This window comes from Miniopterus schreibersii, assembly GCF_964146895.1.
Source record: "Miniopterus schreibersii genome assembly, chromosome: 13".
Taxonomy (NCBI): domain Eukaryota; kingdom Metazoa; phylum Chordata; class Mammalia; order Chiroptera; family Miniopteridae; genus Miniopterus; species Miniopterus schreibersii.
In genome coordinates, this window is record NC_138113.1 from 45,591,592 (window position 1) to 45,617,452 (window position 25,861).

Genomic DNA, 25,861 nt, shown 5'->3' on the forward strand with positions numbered 1-25,861 from the left:
CCACACAATGGCATGTGCCCTGACCAGGAATCAAACCCGTGACCTTTCAGTGCACGGGACGTCACCCACCTGACTGAGCTACACTGGCCAGGGCAGCTTGGCTCTTTAAGGAGTTAGACACCTAGGGGCATTTTCTAATAGAATCATGCTTTTTAAAAAATAATTACTCCAAGGAAATATCCTGGCACAATTTAATTTTCTCTTCTACATTTCAATCAATAAATATGGAGCTACAAAAATCATTAAGCAAATAATACAAGATTTGAATTTAAATTCTCATTTGTGTGCCTCCCTGTTGTCTTTAATAAAATTATTAGACTTTCAATTTGGCTTTATTCCTTTTCACAAGGGCAAAAGTAAGACTCTGTATTTTCCCCAATGAGGGTAATTTTCTCCTTTGAGAGTATTGACAGAGCTTGTGTGTCTGAGTTCACCTTTATTTCAAATAATTAGTATTAAATATAACAGTGAATACTGATGTAATTGATTATAATTTATGATAATCATATATTAATATCATATCATCAATTGACATCATATAGACATCTAAATTGTCTAAACAAGTGACGGCAAATACCATTTGACTAGCATTTATTAATTAGCCATACTTTAAAATTTAGGAACCAAACAAGTCCTTTATCTGGTGAGCTATTTACTGGTGAAAACTTTGGTTTATTTAAAATGTTTACCTCCTTAGTCTGACTTTCTTTCCCGATTTCTTATGTTAGTACCGCTTGTCTTTAGCTCCCAGGATTGTATCTTCCCCTTCTCATGGGGAAGTGCTTGGTACCCATTTTATAAGATTTCAGTTTCATTCATTGTGAAGTGAACACACACACACACACACACACGTCCTGCCCCTCCCTCTAAAAACACATATTTTAATTTCTCACCAACCACACTCCTTTAACATACTTCCCAAACTTCATCTCTAGCGGCATGTTCTGGAAATTTTACTGTAATCTGTTAAGCCCCACTGTTCGTTTCCCTACTGTATGTAATCAGGACAGAACAGAATGTGTTCTCTGATATTATTTTGTTCTGACGACAGACATTCGAGCTCAGGCTACAGAGAGACGGTTACCGAGAGATGCACACCCAGCAGTAACATTGTCGGGCAGCTGACATAACTGAGGGCATAGCTGAGTCTCAGGCTGGTCCTGCTGGTGACACTGGTCATGCTGGTGGACAAGCTTGTGTTTGAATCAACCACACCCCTCTATGCTTTTGTTTCTTCATCTATAAAATAGGGTAATAACATTGACTCCGAGTTTGTAATAATAATCTTATGCGGTCAACATGCATGGGTGTCTAATTCATGGTAGACACTCATAAATGCTACTTATTTTTTTCTCCTGCCTCGATTAACATCTTCCATCCAAAGTCAGCCTTGAAGCTATGCCATAGAAAAGCCTTTGGGGACAGTTCCTAATTGAAAGGTTGTTAATGTCACCAGACGGTGGCTATAGATACAGTGATGCCATTTGCTCTCCCTTATCTGCCCCCCAGTGCACAAAAGCCTTCTCAGAAAGGTTTGGCCCAAGAATAAGCAACCTTGAGAGGCAGGCAATTCTATCTCACAGGGGACATTTTCCAGCAGAGATGAAATTACCATTTGGTCCTCGGGTGAATCTTGAAGTGAGAGCCCGTAAGGCCAGGGCTAACACTGAGTGCGTGAGCTTCTACATTGTGTTATTTGGGAGTTCTCATTGCTTTAGTAGCTTCTTATGCAGTGAGAAACCACCTTTAGCTTCCCATTAAATATCAGATTTCTTCAGGGTTAGTGGTCTGAAGACTGCGCCTGGTACAGCTGGAAGAAAGGGGAGGGAGGGCCTGGCAGAAAGGGGTAGGTCAGAGGACAGAGTGATGGCATCAGGTTGGTGTTTCTGCCCTAAAGAAATTTATCATTATTACTATTGTTTTTGTTAATCCTCACACGAGGCTATTTTTTTCATTGATTTTTAAAATATGTTTTTATTGATTTCAGAGAGAGAGGAAGGGAGATGGAGAGAGAGAGAGAAACATCAATGATGAGAGAGTCATTGATGGGCTGCCTCCTGCACGTCCCCTGCTGGGCATCGAGCCCTCAACCCTGGCATGTGCCCTGACCGGGAATTGAACTGTAACCTCCAGGCTCATGGGTCGACACCCAACCACTGAGCAACACTGGCCAGGCTTTTTCATTGATTTTTAGAGAGAGTGGAAGGGAGTGAGGGAGCTGGGAGGGGGTCAGGACAAGATGTGAGAGAGACACATCGACAGGTTGCTTCCTGCACGTGGCCCAACCAGGGCTGGGGATCAAACCTGCAACCCAGGTACATGCCCTAGCCCGGGGGTCTAACTGGCGATCCTCCTGTGTGCTGGCTGACAATCTGACCATTGAGCCACACCAGCCAGAGCTATCATTATTTTTTTAACAACATTTTATATAAATGATATCTTTCCATTCACAGTTAATTAGTAAGACATGACACTTGTTTTAAAGAGTCTAATACAAATGATAAGAACAAATAAAATGGCATGAAAAGGCATTGTTAAATCTTACATTTGACTGATACTCAGCTTTTTTATCACTGATATTCTCTTGAAAACTTCCAGGATCAAACCTCTCAGTTGTGATGAAGAGCGGGACTTCCCCTGTCCTAGATTGAGGAGGGATTCATATTTTCTAGACTAGAACATATACTTAATAAGTCAGAGGGAATAGCTAATACATACCTGGATGATTCAGAAAAGCAAAGATTGCTAGCATTAAAAGTCCCCTTACCCGGCCCGGCGTGGCTCAGCGGTTGAGCATTGACCCAGGATCCAGGAGATCCAGGTTCGATTCCCGGTCAGGACACATGCTTGGGGTTGCGGGCTCGATCCCCAGTCGGGGGCGTGCAGGAGGCAGCCGATCAATGACTCTCTCATCATAGAGATCTCATCTCTCATAGAGATGTTTCTATCTCTCTTCCTCTCCTTCCCTCTCCCTGAAATCAATAAAGATATATTTTTTAAAAAAGTCCCCTTGTTATTGTCCAGTCTATATGACCTAGTTTATAAAAGAGAAAGTGATTTCCAGAGAGACCAAACATTTTGCTGTAAGTCACACATATAATTATTCTCATAACCAAGGTAAGAACACAGGTCTTTTCCTTTCAGCATCAGGTGCTATCTTCTCACTCTGTCAATTCCCTGAAGGTACCCCAAATAATCATGCAGTCCGAGTAAAAGAGGGTGCTTGCCATGCAGAGGCAGCTCCAAGACAGGTCCTGTCTCTCCCTCAACCAGGCTCCCTCTCCGAAAACTGCCCTTGAAGAAGTTCCCGAGCGGACACTGCTTGTTTCCCATGTCTCTGCTTTAGCTGGTCGTCTGCAAGGACCCGAGACATATACGTGCATCTGCTTGTTTGAAAATATCTTACTGTCATCTTCTGTCACCTTCATCCCACTTCTTAAGCTTATTCTGATCGCTGATGGTCATCTTGGAATTTTGTTTTCGTTTCCTTTTTTTTGCCCGCAATGATACTAAACTTTCTGAAAACCCTAAGTGTCCACGCTTCTCTCCTGCTCTGCTCACACAGACGAGAGTTTAAACTTCTTTCCAGTGTCCCCACTCGGTACAAGGTGAACTGTTGTGTATGGGCCTGGAAGCAGGTGAGGCCCTCGGTCCTTGTGTTCCAAGCGGGGCTGTCTTGGTTCCCTCTCCGCCTTTCCTGGTGTTCGAGCAGGTCTGTGAGCTTTCAGTTCCCCACAGGTGACATGGGTCTACTGTGGCTGCATTGGTTTGTTGTGAGACTCATTGAAAACATTTTGTAGGGCAGCTGATGTAAACTCTAAATAAATGTTAGCCATGTTGCTGGTGGAAATGGATGCTTTTCTATTATCTTTTTGCACTAAAAAAATATTCTTTCACCTTGATTTCTGTGTTTTGGAAAATGATCTAAATTTACCTTTTTGGTTCAAAGTTAGAGATACTAGTTTTCAAGATTTGTTATATTGTAAATTCAACTAATATTGACCAACTCCTCAAAATGGACTCTGTAATTTTAGATATTTACAGTTAAAGATAAGTCATGTATTGTGGTTAGATGGTCACATACTAGGAAAATATTCATTATTGGTGAATATAATGCCAGGAAATAAGGTATATAAACCATTGTGTATCAGTCTTTGGCCTCAAATCTTCAAACAAATTGTTTCCCAAATCAGTGCCAGTAATTTCCATTTACCGTCCAATTCTTTTTTGCTATTTTCAATAATCCTAATTCTGAAGTTTGTTCTTTGTTGTCATTTTACGTCTATTATGCTTTTTGTTTATGGCTGTACATTTATAATGATGCAAATACCTGTTGTGCATAGATGAATGTAACCGGGGATTAATTCCCGTGTGTTATAAAATAGTCATCTCCTAGTGACCGCTGTTTACAATCCCATGTACGGACCCGTTCACTTAAAATCGGCACTCCGAAGGGGTGTCCGCGTGCAGGGATGGGCGGAGGGGCGAGTGGCGACATCCTTTGTAATGTCTTAGCAGCTTTCCATCTCTGTGCCCAACTTAATTAAGCTTTGCACAACCTTGTAAATGTTAGTAAGGAAAGGCCAGTTTTCTCATCGGTTAACTGCTGCCAGACTGGAGGATAACACTTTGGGAGATAAATAGCTGTGGCAGAGCCCTCACATTGGTGCCAGTTTAAACTCATGCGGCTCAGCCTGCTGCCATGGGATGCAGGCCTCACAGCTGCCAGGTGCAGAGTGGAGATAAGTGGTGGGAGGGTTGCCCCATAATTCTGACATCGAGAGGGATGTTGGAGAGGGCGGAGGGTGCCGGGTGTAAGGCAGAGCCAGGAGTCTCAGTGGCAAAAGAACAGAGCCCTGTAGATGAGGTGGAAGGGCCTAAAGGAATAGAGACCGAGAGGAGCAACAATTAGCACTTCACACTTAAGTAAACAGCACACAGTAATACTGTTTTTCAAGCAATCCTTGATCTGTGATTTTCCACATGGAGTTTTCAGGAACAGTAGAAAGGAGTAGCAGATGTCCATGTTCTTCATGTTTTAATTCATATTATTTTGAAATGTGCTCCATTAAAAAAGTATTTTATGATAGGAGTTTTACTTCTGGCACCTCACACTGGCTGGTGCGTTGTAAGCTCCCAATTAATGTTGATGGAAAGAAGGAATGAATGGTAGTAATTTGCTGGATAGCGGACGAGGCAAAATGGGTCAGTCTGTTTAATTGAAGGGTTATAATTACAGTCAAAACTTATTTACATTTAAGAAAGAAGAAAAAGTATTGATAGTGCAGAAGTACTGATAATTATAATAGCAACAGTGACCATAATAAAATAATGTATCTTTTACTTTGCCATGTTCTTTAGCCCTTTGGTTTAAATCAGTATATCTTTTTCCTTGGATGTTGTAGAACTTGATAAAAGCCGTCTGTCTTAGAAAGCTGCCTCTGTGTAGGCCTAACTTCTCAGATAACTCTTGGCATCTCTTTCCGTAAACTCCTTCTTTCATCAAGGTCACATTCCCTTTGACCTTCATAAATGACTTTATTTTGCTCTATTCCCCCCCCCCTTTGACCATTACATCTCCATCTCCTTGGCTGGCTCACCTTTCCTGCCACCTAAATATGATTTTCCCTAGACTTCTAACCCTTACCCCATTCCATGCTCCCAAAAAGGGCCCTTTTGTTGGGGACCCCAGGTACTCCACATCTGTCTCTCTAGCCCCAGTCTCTTTCCTGAGGTCCAGACCTGTGTCCAACTCTATGGGTGACATGTTCATTTGGATAACTTAAAAGCATCTAAACAGTGCTCAAACTAAATCTAGTGTTTTCCCTCTGTCATACCTAACCTTTGTTCTTGTATTTCTTGTTTTAGCTCCAGGAACTGCCTTTTTGAACGTAGCCATGCAGTCTAGGGCCTGGCTGCTGGTTTAAGTCAGGCCCTTATTTGCTTTCTGGATCGCTGCAGTAACTCACCGATTGCCCTGCCCTCCTCCCAGCTTCTTCCCCCTGTACTCCATCATCTCTGCCAGTCTGGCTTTTCCAAAATGCAAGTCAGGTAGTGTGATGTGTTATTCACCAGCAAAGTTCCATCTTCAGGATAAACTTCAAAGTTCTTAGGGTGGCATAAGATCATTTCAATAGGCCCCCAACTACCTCTCTCATCTCTCATCCTCCTTGAAATCACCTTTCATTTTATCTTCAGCCTTAATGAACTGTTCACTGTCCTTAAGACGAACAGTTGCTGTTTCATTCACAGGGTGTGTGTCATGGTATTTCCTCTGGCAGAACTTCCCCCCCTCTCTTTTTTACGTAATACATTTATATTCATCCTTACTGATGTAGCTTCTTTTTTGAAACCTTCCCTAATGCTCCCAATAACTAAGCCACTAATTATTCTATGTCATGGTTATATTGATTATATTTTGTGCATATTAATATTAAACCTATTATTCTATTTCCATTTTCTGTCTCCTCAATGTGACACTAGGAGGGGAGAGACCAGATCTCATGAATACCCTTATTGGCATGCTTAGCACATAGACATAAAGTAAATGTTTGTTGAATGAATATTAAATGAATATGCTCTTTGTTTTGATCTTACTGGCCATCCAGTTTATGCACCCATAATTTGTTTTTAGCCTTCTAGACTGTTGCAATATGCCCTATCAACTTATCCACAGTAGACATTCTGTGCCTCTGTGATCCATTTATTCTATTACTATGTTCCATTGGGCAACCATTATCTTGTTAATTGGGTTAACCCTTCCCAGGTATCTGTTATCCAGTGTTCTACAAAGGATCTATGTAATTTAAATCATCATCAACAGATGTACATCAAAATCCGGAGTTCAAAAGAGAACATGACATCCTCATTAAGACAAAGAATATGTTTCAAATCATGCTATGTTTTTTGAAAAGCAATTAACATATTGCACATTATTTCTGTGAGGCACAAACTGTTCCTTTCCCATCTTAATTTGTCTGCTTAAAAATAGACAGAAAAAGATAGATGAGTTTACACTCAAGGTGTATGCATTTTCCTCGTGACCAATGAACCAATTTCCTTTTTATATTTGCAGAATATTGGTACGATTACTCTTTCATCAGACATGAGATTTGAGTGTATAACCAGTTTGTGGAAACCGCCTAGTAATTTATTAGGTTGATAACAGCAATTAAGTCATAATTGCTTCTGAGAAATACAAAGTGACTTTCCATTTTAAATGGATCATTTAACATTCCAAACCAAAGACAGAGTGTAAATAATTCCTGGGATAAAAAGTTTGTTTCTCTTATTATAAAACTTTAAAAAAATTCAACCGTCGCTAATCTAGTAACTAATTATTCAGTTGCTGGATTATTGGATTCATGTCATATTTTCATCCGTCCTCTCAAGCTGCTTTCCATTTTATTCTTTAAAATGTAATAAGGGCCCGGCCGGGTGTGGCTCAGCAGTTGAGCATTGATCTAGGATCCAGGCGATCCGGGTTCGATTCCCGGTCAGGGCACATGCCCGGGTTGCGGGCTTGATCCCCAGTCGGGGGCGTGCAGGAGGCAGCCAATCAGTGACACTCTCATCATTGATGTTTCTCTCTCTCTCTCCCTCTCCCTTCCTCTCTCTGAAATCAATAAAGATATATTTAAAAATGAATAAATAAATAAAATAAATGTAATAAGGAAGAGGGTTTTAGACAGAAGTGTGACATGGTCGTAGGCCTATGGCTTTTTAACTTTTTAAAGATGTAAAAATCATCCTTAGCTTGTTGACCACTTGAAATGGATAGCAGGCCTAGTTTGGCCCATGAGCCATGTTTACCAACAGTAGTTTTAATCAGACTTTGAAATGCTTGCAGAATTTTTATTTTTATGACACTATTGCTTTCAATAACACTTCCCTCTTCACAGATACACACTCTATACTTAAATGCACTCATCGAAAATGCCTGTTGGTTTAGATTACCCTGTGAGGACATTTAGAATGGTTCTCTCTCTAAGATAAATCAGGACCAAGGACTTTACAGTGATGGTTCAGCAACCAGAGGATTTGGCTGCCTCAGCTAGTGTGCCTCACACTGAAGGCAGAACTAACATTAGTCATCCTGATAGATGACGTGCCCCACCCTAGTAATTCTGAGTCTCGAGCTCAAGGAGCCACATCAAATACTAGTGTGGACCAAAATGTGCACCCCCAATTGAAGGGCCACCCACATGCATTCATCTGCAGATACTAGGTTCCCTGGGGTGCCCTAGTGTTCTCCAGAATCCTTTTGATAAAGACCAGAAAAAAAGGACATTTGTGTTCATGAACCCTAAGTCCGCTAATAAACAGATATTTATCAACTTTCTATGTGAGAGGCACTCAGCTGATTGCAGTAGAATATACGGTACCAAAGTTTAGGAAAGCATTGTAATCGATGATCTTCCCTTCTACCTCCCTCTGCTCTCTCCTTCTCTCCCTCTCTCCCTCTCCCTCCCTCTCTCTCTCTCTCTCTCTCTCTCTCTTTCTCTCTCTCTCTCTCTCTCTCTCTCTCTCTCTCTCTCTCTCTCTCACACACACACACACACACACACACACACACACACACCACCACCACCACCAATAATGCTGGGACAAGAGCCAAATGGGCTATTAGATGGTAACTGACAATGAGTTCAATAATGGGACTTTGGAAGAGAGCCTTCTATAGAGAGAGCTGAAGTTAGCCTTCCCTGAGCAGGGCCAACGTGGGCTTCAGAGAAGCAGCAGGGAGGTAGATAGTGTGGAAATATCCAGTAGGGAAGAACTGACGCCACAAATGAAGCTAACTGAGGCAGGGTGAGGCAGTCCGAGACCACTTTGGCTGGAACCAGGGGGCCATGAGGAGCGTCCTGGGAGATGAACTTTGTGAGGCACAGACTGGTGTCAGATTACAGAGAATCTGAAAGACCAGGATCTTAAACATGAAGTGAGTGAATGTGAGCTTCTATTTCTTTAGCCTATAGTTGCTGAAAATGACATCATAATTCTGAGGGTTGGAAGAAAAATGCAAGCCATTGCCTAGTTCCACTGGGAATGGGGACATATATTACAAAAGGAATGATAGGAACAGAATTGGAGAACCACTGGGTAAGATTGCAGCATCTGTAAATTGTCAGGTGGTTGGTAATTACAGGTAGTTGGGGAGCCACAGAAGGTTTGGGGCCAGCAGGGTAGTATGATTAAGCAGAATGTTAGGAATGGTCCATTAGGGGGGAAAATAAGTTTTATAAGAAAGGTCAATATAGAGTTTTGATGATGAAAGAGAGTTGATAATGGCCTGAATAAAGGCGGAAGGGTGGAATGACAATGAAAATATATAAAATATTATATATATAAAAGAGCAATTTCAAGTGGATTCATTGTTAATATTTATTACTTCTATGTGTCATGCACTCTTCTAAGCTCTTTACATGTATTGTTTAATTTTTCAGCAACCGTATAGTATAGATACTGATATTTTCTTACTGTTCAAGCGAGGATACTGAGACACTTTGTTAAGCAACCCCGCTCGGCTGGCAGTTACAGCTGCAAGGAGTTGGAGCCAGAATCCTAATCCAGGCCATCCAACTCTGGCCCTAGGTAATATGGATACTGGAGGATTTCTCATTGGTTCTAACTGCTCATTAGTGCGCTCAGAGGATGAAGTGAGACTATGGGACTATGGGTTCCCGTATTTTCCTGCTTCTGGTTTTCCTCCACTGAAACGAGGTTTTGGGCTCTGGAGGAAGATGACTTCATTCTTACACACCTTCTACTTAAGAAGGCGGTCGAACCTCCAGCTGTCAATGTCCAGTGTGCAACCGTAGGTGCAGAGCTGGGTCTCAGGAGGGTGAGGACTGGACGTGGAACTGGAACTGTTGTTCACAAGCCGGTGATGGCTGAGGCATGGGGGTGGTTGGGCTACTTCAAGAAGCAGGGTATTGAGAGAAATTCTGAGGACACGGAGCGGGTGTCACAAGCAAGGGAGCATCCTTGACAGGAGCCACTCGCACGTTTGTGTCTCTCCACAGTGCCAGGTGGATTAGGGGAGATGTCCCCAAGAAGCCAATAGGGTTACAGGCAGGTTACATAAAGAAAGGGGGAGCTTACGTACTAGAGCGAGCATGCAGTGCAAAGCCCTGACCACTTGGCAGCATCTGCAGTTGGAGAGGCAGGTGTTGGTCTCAAGCCAGGCAGCTGGAGTGGCGACACTGGTCGGGTGGAGTGGAAGTCCCACTGGGCTCGAGTGTGACAGCCAAGCTCAACGTTGGGTGGTCAGAGCTCTGCATTCTTATAGCCCACAATGGGCGGCTGTCTCACTCATATCGGTATGTAGATGGAGTACTTATCCAAGTGTCCAGACTTGCAGTTTGGGGTGTTTTAGGTCCATCCCAAGGGCATTTCCATTACACCCTTTTACCTCAGTCTCGGGCGTATTACTACTTGACAGAACTGTCATGGCTCACGCTGGCTCCATATCAGATTGTCAAAAGGTGCCCAGAAAGTCTGCTCTGCTCTTGCTCTATACAGCTGGGCCTTGAGAAATACCACCTACTGGGGTAGATGAGGGAAGAACCGGGAGGAGATGGGAGAAGAAGCTATCTCCGGGTACCAGCAGAACCTCCCAGAGCAGGGCCCCCTTAAGGATAGTGAGCTTTAATTTAAAGAGTGGGTGGTTTTAAATCGTGCTAAGCAGCACATGGAGGTTAAATAGGTTGAAGACTGGATACGAAAAGATGGTCAATAGTGTAGAAAGTCCAAAGAGAATGAAGACATGCTATGACAGCTTTCTCAGCAAAATGTTCAGCAAGTTTTCTTTGTTTGACTCTCGAAAGCCTTGATTTGACGGAATACGTTTTGGACACTTGTTCTCTAATTAATCCATAATGTACAACTCCAGGGCATTGATTCCCTTTGCCCTGCTTTCCTGCGATGAGCTGTAAACTAGTATCCTTGTCAGAGCTTGAGGCTGTGCTCAGGAAATGCCCCACAGCAAGTCAGCAACAGGCACCGATAAGGGAATTAGGGGAATGGAGCCAGTTTCCGCCAGATTGCACCAGCCGGCAGGAGTGTCCTGGAGCTGGACACTCACCCAGTATTTTCTTCCAGTACCGTCGGTAAGTGAGCGTCTTCCTAAATAGCAGTTTCTCTGGTCAAATGAAATTAGTGTAAGCTTAAATATCGCGCTCTTTGTTAAAATAATTAAATATTTAAGAATAAAAAGTGCTATATTAATTACCAATTTATAATCCTTGTCATTTCTTTCCGATTAAATGGAACCGTTTAATGACAAATAATTATCTTAGTGGATGAATGGCATAATTAGTTTATTTTTAAATATATAAATATATAAGAAATCGGTGAGATACTGTACAATTCTTACTGTACAAATCAGTAAGATACTTTACAATTTTTAAGGCATATCCAAAAGGGAGGTTAGCATTTTTCTGCAACTTAATAAAAAAAATAGGTGATTGAAATTCAATATCCTCAGTATTTTCCATTCCGAATATTACCCCAATTAGGTTAATAGAAACTTTTCATGTGAAGTTAGAATGATTCTCAGGGGCAGAGCTTGGCACAGGATGAGAAAGATGAAACTGTATCTGTGTTAATTATTGATACACTACACAGAATGTGTTTAAAACTGAATGAATAACATGCTTTTGATGGCGCTACCTTGGTGAATTTTTTTAAATGGTCTTGATTTATGCTTTTATCTCAGACTTCAGCCTTTAATATAAGCATTTAAAGCATTCTGAGCCAGAATTAAGATCCTGCCTCTTTGTTTGTAGATGTTTTTCATTCTCAGTTTTAAGTGGCGTAAATTCCTTTTTTTTTTTTTGCTCTCGCCTCCATCACTAGTCATTTTAATGGGAAACAGAGAGAGACTGCCTCAGGGGTCACTAGTCAAATAATTTTAACTGGATAAGACAATAATAAATAGGTATTGCCTGGACTTGTTTTTGTTTGTTTTGTTTTGGATTGTTATCAGTGCAGTGAAATAATACAATCAATAAAATTTAATGCCTTAGCAAAACTTGATCCTCCTGGCACTCTGTGACCTTCTGTGACCTAGGCCATTCCTAAAGGCAGTCGGAAGCTCTAAGCTGAACCAGAGCTGGAGCTTCGTGAGCGCCGGGCCATCTTCTGATTTCGCCTAGGCTGAGGCAGCGTTACCCCCGGACCACGTGGCAGTGTGCCCTTCACGTAGCCGGACACAGAAGGACTCGACTTTTGTACTTGAGAGGAAAGGAGGAGAGGAGGAAGGGCTGTGGTACTGGTGGAACATAAAATAGACCCAGTTATACTCCAGGACAGGGCAGACCACCCAATCTGAATATGCAGAGGGAGATAGATGGAGGGGGTGATGCTAAAGGTGCTAAAGAAAGGGAGCGAAGACGCGTGCACGACATTGCCTGTTCCTGGGAAACTTCAAAATAATTACAGGAGAAACATCCCCTCGCCTGAACACACGTTGTCATTTAGGTTTTCTGTCTTTCATCGCCTTAATGACGCCATAGCAGAATGACATATTCCTTTAGAAGGATGAGTCTGACTAATGTTACCTTCCTCTTTGAGGTTCTTTTTTGAAATCTTTAGAAAGTGAACGTGAATGACGGCACAAGGGCCTGTGGACGTTCGTTCTTGATTCTGAGTAGTTATGTTGGACAGCAGGTGGCCAGGGCCTGGTGTATATGAGCAGGAGCATGATTTATTATTTTCCTTACTTGCCACCTTGAACTATGAAGGTAGTAAAAATCCAGGACACGTTTTCTTACAAGGTGGTCACAAACAACCAAGACTACCCCTGGGCTTTCTCATGCCGCTAGTATTTGCTTTTTTCCATGTTTTATAAGATTAACTTGGAGAAAACAAATGATTGAATCAGCCCATACTCTTATCAAATTGCTTTCTCTGTTGTCTTTTTTGACATTTTGAAAATTCTGTATACATTTGAGGTGACGTAAGTAGTTCTCTAAAGGGTTTAACTAATGATAAATGCCGTAAATTCTAAAGGTAATAAATAAGATTTTCTCCCAGTGTTTAAAAGCATCTTTCTCAGCGATTGGAGCTCAATAGCTGAGACATAGTCAGCTTTAAGGTGGTTAATTTCTAGCCAAAGAAAGACCGAGATATATTTGTTTTTCTTCTTGGTAGTGAAAATATATTATAATTCCTGCTGACCAGTTTGAAAACAAGTGAGAAATTTAAAAACAGGACAAAGGAGCATTTTAGAGCGTTTATCCCCGATCGTTGTTCACTGTTATTTATACTACCAGAAAGTCTGAAAGAATCATGTGCTACGGCTGCTTTAGTGTTTGAGGTGGAGAAGTGGGGGTTGTGCGAATTTGCTCCTGGTGACTAGCCCCGTGCATGCGGAGAGGTACGGGAGGAAAACTGTAGTGTTGTGGCTGGATCACAGCCTTGGGAGCTGCGGGGCCTGCTTCCCGGTTCGGGCTCTGTCCTTTGCTCTGAGTGTGTGCCAGACAACGGATTCACCTCTCCGAGCACATTCCTTGTTATATCTAGTTGACATCTAGGTGTATTTTTTTGTGTATTTTGTTTCATTTTGTACTTCCTGTTATGGTAAATTAGTTCCTCCAATTTAATAGTCCTTGTGTATATGAAGACAATTGATTTCACCCATGAATATGTAAATGCCTTCATGAAAAAAAAAATTAATTTGTAGTACATTTTTGGTTGATTCTCATTTTCCCCCAAGTAAACAGTTGTAACATCTGCGATCAAACAGTCAGCCTTCAGTATCGGCAGGGCAGGAGATGGTTCCAGGACCCCCTCATGGCTACCAAAATCTATGGAAGCTCAAGTCCCTTATATAAAATGATGTGGAATAGTGTATACATTTGCCTGTCTGCATCTGTGGATTTCCACCTGTGGATCAAAAATAGTTTTTGATCCTGGATGGGTAGAATTTGCAGATGTAGAACTGCTGCATACCAAGGGCCAACTATATATATATATTTAAATTTATGTACAAGCGGACCCATGGAGTTCAACTCTAGTTTTATCTTCTTTCTTTTTTAAATTGAATTTATTGGGATGACATTGGTTAATAAAATTATATAGGTTTCAGGTGTGCAAGTCTATAATCCATCATCTGTATATTGTAGTTTTATTTTTCTAATTTTAGTACCATTTAGTTCCTTCTCTTTTCTAGTTGTATTTTCTAGAATCTTCAGGAAAAATATTTTATAATATTTTATGAATTAGAAAATATTTTTGTTTTGTCTCAACATTAGCCAGATTGCTTGTTACTCTCCACTGAGCCTGATGTGGCTTTTGGATTAAGATATTTATAAATAGCTTGGCCGGTGTGGCCCAGCCGTTGAGCATTGACCTATAATCCTGGAGATCTCGGTTCGATTCCCCGTCAGGTACCGTGCCCAGGTTGTGGCTCCATCCCCAGTGAGAGGCCTGTAGGAAGCAGCAAATCAATAACTCTCTCATCATTGATGTTTCTCTCTCTCTCTCCCTCTCCCTTCCTCTCTCTGAAATCAATAAAGACATATTTTTTTAAAAAATATATATATTTATAAATAAATAAGTATGGTACACACGCATGTACACATGTAGGCCCACAGTTCGTCACCAATAACTTTCTGGCCTTCAAGTTCAATGGACATTTCAGTTTGATCTTCCTTGCCCTCTTTGGAGAATCCCGCTGTTCTCCCTTGTCAGCTATGGCCGTGCAACCTCCCGGGTCTAGTCGGATCTCTCTGACCGTTCTCTGCGGTGTCATGGGAGGGTCCTTTCTGTTATACATGGAGTGTTTCCCCATGTGGTGTCTTGGGCACGCTGCTCTTCTCTATCTGTTATTTCTCCTTGGGAATCCTGCCTCTTCTCATGGCTTCCACTTCTGCCTTTATTCCAATGGTCCTAATCTTTATACCTGGGGTGTTTTTGTGCATTTATAATGAACTTCCACCAGCCTTTTTGACATAAATAAATCACAGGCGTTTTAAACTTTCTCTTTATCTATCACAGTTGTTCAAGGTCAGCAAATGTTTTCTTTAAGGGCTTAAATAATGCAAGCTTTGTGGGCCAGACAGCCTCTGTCCTAACTCCAGCTCTGCCCCCGTTGTGGTGTGAAAAGAGCCGTCGACAGTCCGTAAATGAATGGGCCTGTGATCTAATAAAACTTTATTTACAAAACAGAAGGCTGACGTGCAGGGGATAGTTTGCTGATGTCCGAGCTGTTGATGTTGCCCAAGCTTGGAATTTAGGTTTTTGTCTTGGACTTTTTCATTCTCGTAGCCTATTTCTAAATTTTGCAGGTGACATTCTAAAAGTGTCCTAATATGTTCCCTTCTCTTTACCTATACAGACACTACCTTGTACTTTCCCCGCCTTTCTTCTGCTTCTGGGGGCTTGATAATGTCTCCCCTGCCTTCTACTTCTAGTCCTGCTGAAGCTACCTCCCCCTGCTGGCAGAGAAAACCGTCTAAAACCTAACAGGATTATGGCACTCCTAATTTTTAAGCTCTTGACGACTCTTCATTGTCTCAAGGGATGTTCACAAAGCGAAAGCTTCCTGACTGGCGCACAAGTCTACTCAGGTCTCGGCTGTGGGTCTCCTCACAGGCTTGGTCTCTTACCCCTTCAGATCTTTGGAGAAGCAAATGCCAAGGTAGCTGGGGTTAGATTTGTAGGAGGAATTGCCCGTGAAGAGAAAAATGGGAGAGAACCAGCAGAAATAGCCTGAGAGAGCTCTTGACTGTAGTGCAGGTCAAACACTTGTGAAAGGGGAGTGAGAAAGAAAGAAAGAGGGTTGTGTGGGCAGAGGCTCAGCACAGTTCTGAGAAAGTCTCAGGTAGGCCAGTGGGGAGTCCAGGGCAGGAGCAGAGCTTGCCTGTTGGAGGAGTCTCCACTGGGCAGCAGTGGCCTGCGTGTGCTCAGGGATGGACAGCGGCTGCCTGGGGGCAAGTGTGGCTCCTTGTGAAACTATCGTAGATCTACAGGGCCAGCAGATGGGGGTCGGGAAACTACACTCATGTAGACGTTTCTCTCAAAGGAGAGTTGCCTGGGGAACCTCCAGAGCACCATATTTGTGACCTCACACTTTACACTTCAGCTTCAATAAACCACCTATAATAAGCTGCTTCTGCCATGGCCTCTCTCGCCTCCATGCATTTGCTTGCACTTCCTAGTCTGTCCTCATTGCGTCTTCCTGCCCCTGACTTGGCTTAGCCAACTGTTTTTCACTCTCGAAACCTTAGCTGAGGAGCAATCGTCTCCAGAAAGATTTCTTTACCTCCTACCTCCCGACTGTGCAAATTGCCACTACTCAGTCATTTCTTAACATCATCGGTATATTCTCCAAATTACAATTGGTTGTTCATGTTCTTGTTTTTGACTAGACAATGAACCTTGTGAGGTAAAGGATTATTCAGTCCCTGCCCTCAGGCATCCATAGTAACTGGCACCCACTTGTTGAATGAATGGCTGTACTCTCCCGTATCCATTTGGAGGGCAAGATGATCCAGATGACAGACAAGACAGTAGGACAGATGATGCTTATGTCATTATACTTGGTTTAAGAGAGTTTCCTAGTTTTTTGTAGTAAATACATATTTATAATTATGATTAATTAGGCTCATTTCTACTGAATGTGTGCAGTCAGATACAGTGGAAGGCTTATTATCAAAAGACCCGTGTTCAAATCCTGGTGTCCTTATTAGTCGTCTGAGACAACAGCTTAGCATCATTTGCTACTTCAGTAAGATGGGGATAGTAATATTAAGGACACAGAATTGTGGACCCATCACACCATTTGTAATCCCTTCTTTTCACTTTCGCCGAAGCCTCTCTGCTGCCTCCAGTTGTATCAGAGCCTGCGACAAGCATAACTCAATGTTCCGTGATTGTTCTGAACTTTTAGATAACTCCTTGCAGAGAGAACGGATGATAGGTGCGATTTAACAATTGCACCTTCTGACAATTGCATGTGCAGGGAGTACAGGTAAATGTATTATTCCGAGAGGTAGTTTTGAACTATATGGTCTACTGATTTATTTCAAGGTAAAATTATTATAGAGTTCAACAAGGGAAATAATGGGAAATCAGTTATGTAGGACTAGACAGACCATTACAGGACTGACTTGGTGGCAGAATAGAATCCTAGCTTTCTGTGCTTGGGGATGAATTATTGAGGCTGCTTTCTTTAAGGTCATGCTTTCCAGTTGCCACTCCATAAATTGTAAGAATGAAAACAGTAATTTTTTAAAGCAGAAGATGTTACTAAAACATAAATAAGTAGAATTACAAAACACAAAATATGCAGGTCAAATAAGGGGAATGAAAATAGACAAGATAAAAAAATTTAAGTCTTATTTAAAAAAAGAAAAAGAAAAAGATAAAGAAATGTAGGCCCACATTTTTCAAATGAAGTAACCTGACAATAAAAGATAGAACTGAAAGATCAAAAAGATCAAACAACTTACAGTAATGAGTTTTAAGAACACAAATAGGAGACTTCTATATTTAAAATGTAAAATCTCAGTGAATTAAAATAAGTCAGTACAGTTGGAAACAGCATACAATCCTCTCGCAGGAGCACGCCTTTGTCATAAAGGGAGAGACAGGAAGCCTTGGCCTGAGCTTAATGTGTTTGGTGCTTGAAATAATCCCTCGGTGCACCAGGGAGGGGAGTTTTGACCCAGGCTGCGGCGGCTGCTGCGCCCTTCCCGCCAGTAGAGGGCAGTCACACAGAGCGGTGAGGCCAGGCCGAGCTGAACCAGGGAAGGGGGCATCTGCTTGCTGATCTGAAATGACCCTGACGTGCGGCAGGAAAGAGAACCTGCCTCGGTGTTTATTTTTTAGGTCACCTCCGAATAATGCAGAAGCAATTGCTCTGCTTTGGCTTTCGTTTTCTGTATGTCCTGCTCAGGATGCAGCTCCAGGAGTTTGTTTTTTTCTTACTACTTTAGCAAATGTAATCTTTTCCTCTAAGCCCCTGGCTTCATTTGGTTCTGTCTTTTTTGTCTGTCTGTCTGTTGTCCTGTTCCTTTCTCATATCCTAAAGCCTGTTTGAGATCTGGCAAGTTCTCTGAACACACAGGCACGCCCGCACACACAAAAGGGCGCCTGTCCACTGCCCTTTATCTTTATGCTTTCTCTCTCCCCCGAGTGGCTTCTCCCCTCTAGACCCTCACATCCGTCATTGCGAAGCTCCCCATCTCCACCGCAGATATAGACTGGGCTATTGCAAATTTATTGTTTCTTTTCCAGGGACATTTTTCAAAAGCTTTCCCCCTGTGATCTATAAATAATGAATAATTCCATTAGAAATGTGATGAATAGTGTAACTTCTACGCCGAGTTTTTTAAGCTCAGTGTTTCAGTGTGTTTACTTTCCCGACAGCCCCAGGCCAGGCAGGTGGGAAGCTCATTCAGCTGACACTGCCAGTTCTCTTGCCACGTTTCCCAAAGTGTGTTCCTTAGGTCCTCACAGGTAGTGCATGCATTTTAAAGAGCACCCTCTCTATGCTCAAGTAGGCTTGAGGAATGCTACAGTAAACTGGCTTCTGTAACGCAGAGCTCCCCAAAGCATTTCATGTGATTATTTGCTCGGGGCCATGCAAGCTTTCCAAAGCATATTTGGCCACGAAAACTTATTTTTTCATCAAAACATTACATCTCTAAGCTCAGTGTTCCATAGAAAATAATTTAGGAAATAATGTTCTAATGGCAGTGGTACATTTTCTTCTGTTCCACCGAGAAACTGTTTTACAGTTGCCCTTATTGGAAAGTTCATGTTTACCTCAGTGTATTTTCATCAGATTGGCACATCTTTATATTATTTTTAGTCCAAAAGTATAAAAAAGAGCAAATATATGATTCTTTTTTAAAAAATTAATCCTCACACGAGGATATTTTTCCATTGGTTTTTAGAGAGAGTGGAAGAGAGGGAGGAGGGGGAGAGAGAGAGAAACGTCAATGTGAGAGAGACACATGGATTGGTTGCCTCCCTCATGCGCCCCAACCAGGGCTGGGGATTGAGCCTGCAAACGAGGTACGTGACCTTGACCGGGAATCAAACCCTTGACTTTTTGGTCCACTGGCCGATGCTCTAATCACTGAGCCAAACCGTCCAGGGCGACCATATGATTCTTTAGTCTTTTAAAACCTCAAAACAGAGCAAATAATTTTCACTATGCTTTGTATTCATATGGGTTTCTGTAAGAGAGTTCTTTGAAAATCAGTAATTTTTATAAGGGAAAATAGTCTATGTTTTGATTAAGCATTTCTTTAATTAGGTTATCAGTACTTATACACGTTACGTGGTAATAAAAAATATCAGAAGGGCATCAACCGAAAAGCACTAGAAACAAAGAGAGAGAAAGAGAATTGATAAGGATCCTACTGGAAAGAGCCATTGCAGATGCAGCTGTGGCACAGATTGCAGGTGTAATGGGAACACCTATGCTCCCCTCAACTTTCCTTTGGGAATCTCAGCTGTAGTGATAGACCCTGCAAAGCCATCCATTGTCCTGGGAACTCCTCATGATTTTTGAGAGTGTTTGGAAGGTTACTAGGGTACAAGAGACAGGGTCTCAGTAACACTACTCTGAGTTAAGTAAATGTCATCCTCTTTGTAAGATCTAAGGGAGTGCCGGTGTGAAGTGATCTTCACGCCAAAACCAGCCACAGCATAGCTTAGCTGCTGCTTGCCTTAGCTCATGCGATTGCCCTCTAAACTGAAGAGGAAACTTTGACCAATAAGTGATTTCCTAGGAGATCCACGATCCCAGTGGACCTCAGACCTGGTCTGTGTTTAGTGGGTGCTTCTTTTTTCCCAAGTTATGACCTGTTTGAATGCCTTCCTCAGTAGTTCATAGTCTTTGTGCTGAAAATATATCTGTGTTACAGTGATTTACATTTTACCAGGAATTAGAGAATCAGATGCTTCAAACACAGCTTCCAGTAAATACCTTAGGATGCTTTGTGGAGTGCAGACAAACCTTCCCAGAGCATATAGCCCAGACCCGTTTTGTAATGACTAAGCAGTTATTTTATTTTATATTCTGTCAGAAAAAAATCCCACAAGAGTCTTTTATTTTCTCCACTCTCTTTCTAGCACTAAGCACTCTAGTAAACACATAATACGCGCTGAGCAATGGTATGACTGCCAACTCTCATTTTCTTTTCTATTATATTTGTAGGTAAGCTAAATTGTTTCTTATACAGCGGTGGGCAGAAGTAGGTTTACAATTGTATGTGAAAACATGGAGTTTATTCTTGTATTATTACTTATTATTGTATTATTTACTTGTATTACAGCTCTAAACCTTCTCTTGCCCACCACTGTATGTACCATATAAATGGGGGGGGGGAGGGGGGCGGGTGTTTGTGTGTGTGTATGATATATATAAAATTGACAAACATTTAAGGAATAGTGAGCATTAAAGGAAACAGTAGTGGAATGGCAATCGCACCTCAGGATCCTAGAGTTGGAGCTCCATTTCCTCCCTCACCACCACTCCGGTCCTTGGACCTCTGAGTGTACCATCAAAGATGAGTGTACTCTTTCCTGCAGCAGGCGTTCCACTCTGGAAAACCTTGTTCCCTGTTTTGAGCAGAAAAGGGTTCCCCAGTGGAAACCAGCCACTGACAAAGCCAGCTTTGCCTCTACTTCGTGCAGTGGCTTGTCACATACTTCACCGGTCTCTCTGCTCCCTGGTTTGCTGAGAATGATGTTCGGGTTGTGCTCCCAACCCTCTGGCTATGTTTTCTACTTAGCTGAACCTTCTTCTCCTGCACACCCTTGGGAGTTGGTATCATCTGGGTCTTCTTTGGCTTCCCCTTCGTGTCCTATTTGCTTTACTAGTATGCCATTTGCTACCTTGCGTCCAGATCTCCGGGACGACTCCCCGATCCTTAGAAAGGCTAATACATCTCCTGAATTCTGGGTGCATATTTCTCTCCATGTCCGGACATCTCTACCTACACATTTCCAGACTCGTCAGGGGAAAAGCTAAGCTTAAATCCTCTATGACGCCTTCCTTTAAGGAAACAGCTCTACTTTCCCCTTTATCTAGGCTCCTTCAGAACATGCTAGTATCTCTGTCAGGGCACTGTCAGTTAATTGTGACAAATACACCACACACCACACACACACACACACACACACACACACACACACACACACACACACACACACACACACCCTTTTGTGGAACACTGGATTTTATGCTAACAGTTAGTGCCTAGTGGAAAGTGCCCTGTGCTGAATGCGCCTGGTGGCTGCTATCTGCTAAGTGACCAAAGGCACCCTTTGTGGGGCCTGCTGCTTCTCATGAGGCAGATGCGACATGCACAGCAGTCACCGGAATGCATCCTAACTTGTCAGTGAGACATCCTGCTCTTGCTCGGGGCCCGAAAATCTTCCCATAGCCCCCCAAGAGCTGCACGAAATGGCCTTCCCTTCAAGGCGACACATTTTTAAAACGTGTCCCCGCCTCATTTGAAAGCTTCAGTTGCCTCTCCTTTGCCAAGAACACTTTCTTTCGAACAAGAAGTGCTGTCCCTCCCTGAGGATTAGATTTAGAGCTCGCTGTCTCACAGAAAGATTGATACTTGGTCAAGGCCACCGTAGGATCTGTCTCAGTGCCTGGCTTCTTCTCGCGGAGAGCCTCGCCCTGGCCTCAGCTATTTCTGGCCTAGAAAACAGGGGCCCAAAGGCAGTCATCTCTTCTCTGCCCATTTTTAAATTTATTTTTTATTTGTTGTTGCTGTACCGCTTTCAGAACAAGATTATCCTGGACCCCATGACGTTCAGCGAGGCCAGGTTCCGGCCGTCCCTGGAGGAGCGGCTGGAGAGCATCATCAGCGGGGCGGCGCTCATGGCCGACTCCTCGTGCACGCGTGACGACCGGCGCGAGAGGATCGTGGCCGAGTGCAACGCTGTGCGACAGGCGCTGCAGGACCTGCTCAGCGAGTACATGAATAACGTGAGTCCCGGGCTCCTGCGCCGGCCCCACCCCACCCCGTCCCCGGCTCTGGGAAAGCGCGCGCGGCGGGCACAGGGGACAGGTGCTCCCCAGAGACAGGCGGGGGGGCCGGGGAACGGCTTTGGGAGCCTCTCGAATGCCCTCTCAAGGTGCATTTCGGTTGGAAGCGGTTAGTAGGCAGGAAAACCTTTTTGGGATCACTTGGGCTGTTTCCCTGGAGTGATTTCTTGGTTCCTTTCGTGGCCGGCCTTTGATTGAGACGCAGGTGTCCACTGGGGAAAGCAGACGGTGTGGATGGGTATGACTCAGGGGACACCGATGTCCTCGGTTTACAAAGAGCACTTTCAAAGCCAAGGGTAGATACCGGCGCTGACCTTTGGCCCTAAGAGGCATTGACAAGTGTGGTAGGTTTTAAACGTTCCTGCGGGGCTGGGCGGGGTGGCAGTGCTCTGACCGCAGTGGAACTTGCGGCAGGGTTATGGATGCGTCGTGCAATTAGGGACGCTCATGAGAGGGGGGCTCCCAAATGGCTGGCTGTGGTGTCTACTTGCATTGCAGCCCAGATAATAGCTGTCCTCTCCTCCAGTTATGAGATGTGTCCGGTCCTGTACACCGAAAACTATAAACAGGAGATGGAATCCATGTACTTTGCTTTGAAAGACCGCTGAATCGTGTCGGTATTGATGTGCTGCATTCATTCAGCCAGGGTGATGTTGTTGATGCCCAGGACTAGCAACCGTGAAAGACCTCGAGTTCCTCCTGTGCTGGACTCCTGGGTGTGAGAGGATTTAGCAGAAAGTGGGGAAGTGTAGGTAAAGCGAGGTCTCGACATTACATGCTGAAGGCCCGCCCTGTATAGGGGTCAGGTGGGGAACAGGGACACTGACAGTCTGCTCACAGCTTTCGAAGGCCAGCCCGGATCCTGTTACAACTCTGGGAGGCAAATTCTGAGACAAAGCAGCCAACCCCTGTCCCTCCCTGCAGCTTGGTCTTTCTCACCAGTTCCATCCCTAGCTGACCTGCCGCCCATGGGCCAAGCCAGGAGTGAGCACTGATAGGAATGGTGCTGCTCCCGCTAGGCTCCGCAGAGAACTCTGAGCTAGAAAACAAGAAGATGTAGAAGGTCTTGCAAACTAAAAAACAAAAATCTGCTTTCTTTTCATGAATCTTCAGATTCTTTGATTTTGGAAGACTTGCTCATTTTCAGGGCACAAAGTATAAGGATGGATGCCTCACGGGGTACCCAGCTGCTTATGAGGACTTCTCTGTAGGGCACTGGGTGGCCAGCGCTTTCTGTGATTTGGATCCACAGAGATATGCAGGGTGAAGCTAGAAATGTTTGCCAGTGTCTCCCACCCTGAATGAATCTTTGGAGTAGCAGATTTAATGGGGAAAAAAAAAAACAAAACACTTGTAAAATCTGGTATTCTGTTTGTTGTTGCTTTTAATAGAATAGCCATAGGCTAATTACTTGTATGTGGAATTTTGTTTTATATTAACGTGCTGGTAATTTCTATCCAAGAAGAATCATTGCGAAAGAAGGAAGTAGAAACTGAAATGATCACACTGGTGGTTAAGATCACAGTATAAATGAGTCAGAGCAAAAGGATGTTCCAGGGAATTGGAATTACAGAAAGGGCTTAAGGAAGAGTTGATGGTGACATGTGATTTCCAGTTTGGTCTCTAGCATCCCGCCGAGCACTTTTTTCTTTCAGTGTAAACTCATTCCGAACAGCAGAGCTGATGGATTTGTGTATTTTGTTGACTCCAGTCACTTGTTTTTCTTGTGATTCAGAAATATTTTGTATTTTTATTGAAAACTTGGTTTCTACTTTCATATGGTTATAAACAATACATGGGTGGGTTTAGTGCTTACATTTCAAAGTGTGCAAATTCTATTCACATTAAACCATCCAGATGACAGGCTGAAATAAAACGCCTCCTATCGACTTTTATATAAACTGTGTAAAATCTACTTGCACTTCATTCTTTGATGATTTTAAGGTAGAATTGGATGTAGCTAGACAAGCTCCATAATCCCTATCCAGTGCACCCATTTCTACTGCCACAATATCAATTTATATTTATTTTGATACCACGTATATGAATATAAAAACACACACCCATCTATATCCTGCCTGAAAAATCTTTTGTAGTTAACGGCAACCAATAAATTAGTCAGTTGTGCCTAGGCTGTGACAAGCTATTTCTTTTTCAGTATGATAAGCTCTGAGAATAAAGGGACTGTCAAGTTATCACCCTGTAGATTTTCATCTTGATATGATAGGCAGTATCATTAGGATAAAGAAGTCACTGGGTTGAGAAGAAAAAATTCAAAAATTGACGTAACTGACATTTCTGGATTCTAACAATCTCCTGATCAGTCCCTGATGAAGATTCAGCTTGTCATGCTCAGTCGGAGGTGAAGCTGTTCTCAAATCATAACAGGCCAAGTGGTATGGAGTGGAGGGAGGAGGGGACTGGGGAGGAGAGCCGTATATTAAGTGATTAGGGAAAAAAATTCTGCATGGGGCATGAGCCATGGTTAGCCACACAGGTTACACTGAGCTCAACATGGTATCAGTTGTGTGTTAGATATTTCCACAAGGGTATGTCCACATTAATGAACGTCTGTGTGTGTGTGTGTGTGTGTGTGTGACTTGAAGATGTAACAAAAAATATTCACTTGAAAGAAATTGTGAGATGAAATAAAAGGCTGGCATAACAGAAGCACATGGGGAAATTATGATTAGAGTGTAGCCGTGCTGGCAAAGACTGTTGGGATAGTTTCAGGAAAGCCCTGGGTGGCCTTAATTTGTTTGATTAAGCGTCTAATGTAGCTCAAAGTAGGAAGAGTCTTAAAAAGAATCCCTCTTTAACTAGAATGTCATTATTGTACATCTGTGGAAACTAATGGGCAGAGAGAGACTCCTTTTCAAAACGAAGTCTGGCCTTCGGAACAGCACCACCAGTGTGGCTGTTGCAGGAATATGCCAAGTACTATAAATACTTCCAAACTGTAATGAAGACATAAACTTTTCTCTGGAACTTATAATTTTATACAGCTTTTTTTCTGTGGCAATAAAACTCTTTTTTCATCACACACACAAAAATCTTAAAAATGACCGTATGTTAGGAAACGATTAAACATGTTCTATTATTGATAAGAATTTTGTGATGGATTCAGATTTAGAATATTGTAGTCATTCAACAAATATGTATTGCTTCCCTAGTTATTCTGTGCCAGGCATTGTTCTAGGCTCCTGGGGATACAGAGGGGAGCAAAATATACAAATTTCTCTGACCTCGTGGGGCTTACACTCTAGTTGAGGGAGACAGACAATAAATAAATAATTTGAGCAAGAGTGATCTCGGGTGGTGATAAGTGAAACAGGAAGATATAAGATCTAGAGACAAGGAGCACGGGTGCAGCTGTAAGTAGAAGGGCCTGGAAAGGGTTCATGGAGAAGATGACATTCAGTCAGAGGCCTTCTGGAGATGAGGGAGCAGGAAGGTGAAATGCCTTAATGTGAGAAGAGCCCCGGGGTGCTTGAGGAACCTTCATGGGGAGGTCATGTGGCTGGTGAGTGGGGAGCAGCAGGAGATGAGACCTGCAAGGTAACGAGGTGTCAGACTATGCCTTGAGCACCATTATTTGGGATTTGACTCTTTAATGGAACGGAAGGCCTCTGGAGGGGGTTGGGGAGCAAACACCATGACTTAGGTGCTGAGAATAGGGCATAGGAGCACAAGGGGTGAACAAGCAACAGGACGGATGAGGCGACACTGGAATAAGTCATGCGAGGATGGCGGTGGGGCCAGCGGTAGCAGTAGAAGTGAGGTGCTCAAGCTCCCACTATACTCGAAACAAAACTCGCTTAAAAAGTAGCCAGT

At 43.0% G+C, this 25,861-nt stretch overlaps 1 protein-coding gene across 2 annotated transcripts in view; it reads left to right on the plus strand.

Moving 5' to 3' along the window:
• The window catches only part of CTNNA2 (catenin alpha 2), a 980,129-nt gene that overhangs the window by 307,623 nt on the left and 646,645 nt on the right, over positions 1-25,861 (plus strand). For both annotated transcript variants that reach the window (XM_081155843.1, XM_081155842.1), the window contains exon 7: positions 21,764-21,967. In XM_081155843.1, coding sequence (XP_081011969.1) covers positions 21,764-21,967 — 204 coding nt within the window. The remainder of the gene's footprint in view (positions 1-21,763; positions 21,968-25,861) is intronic.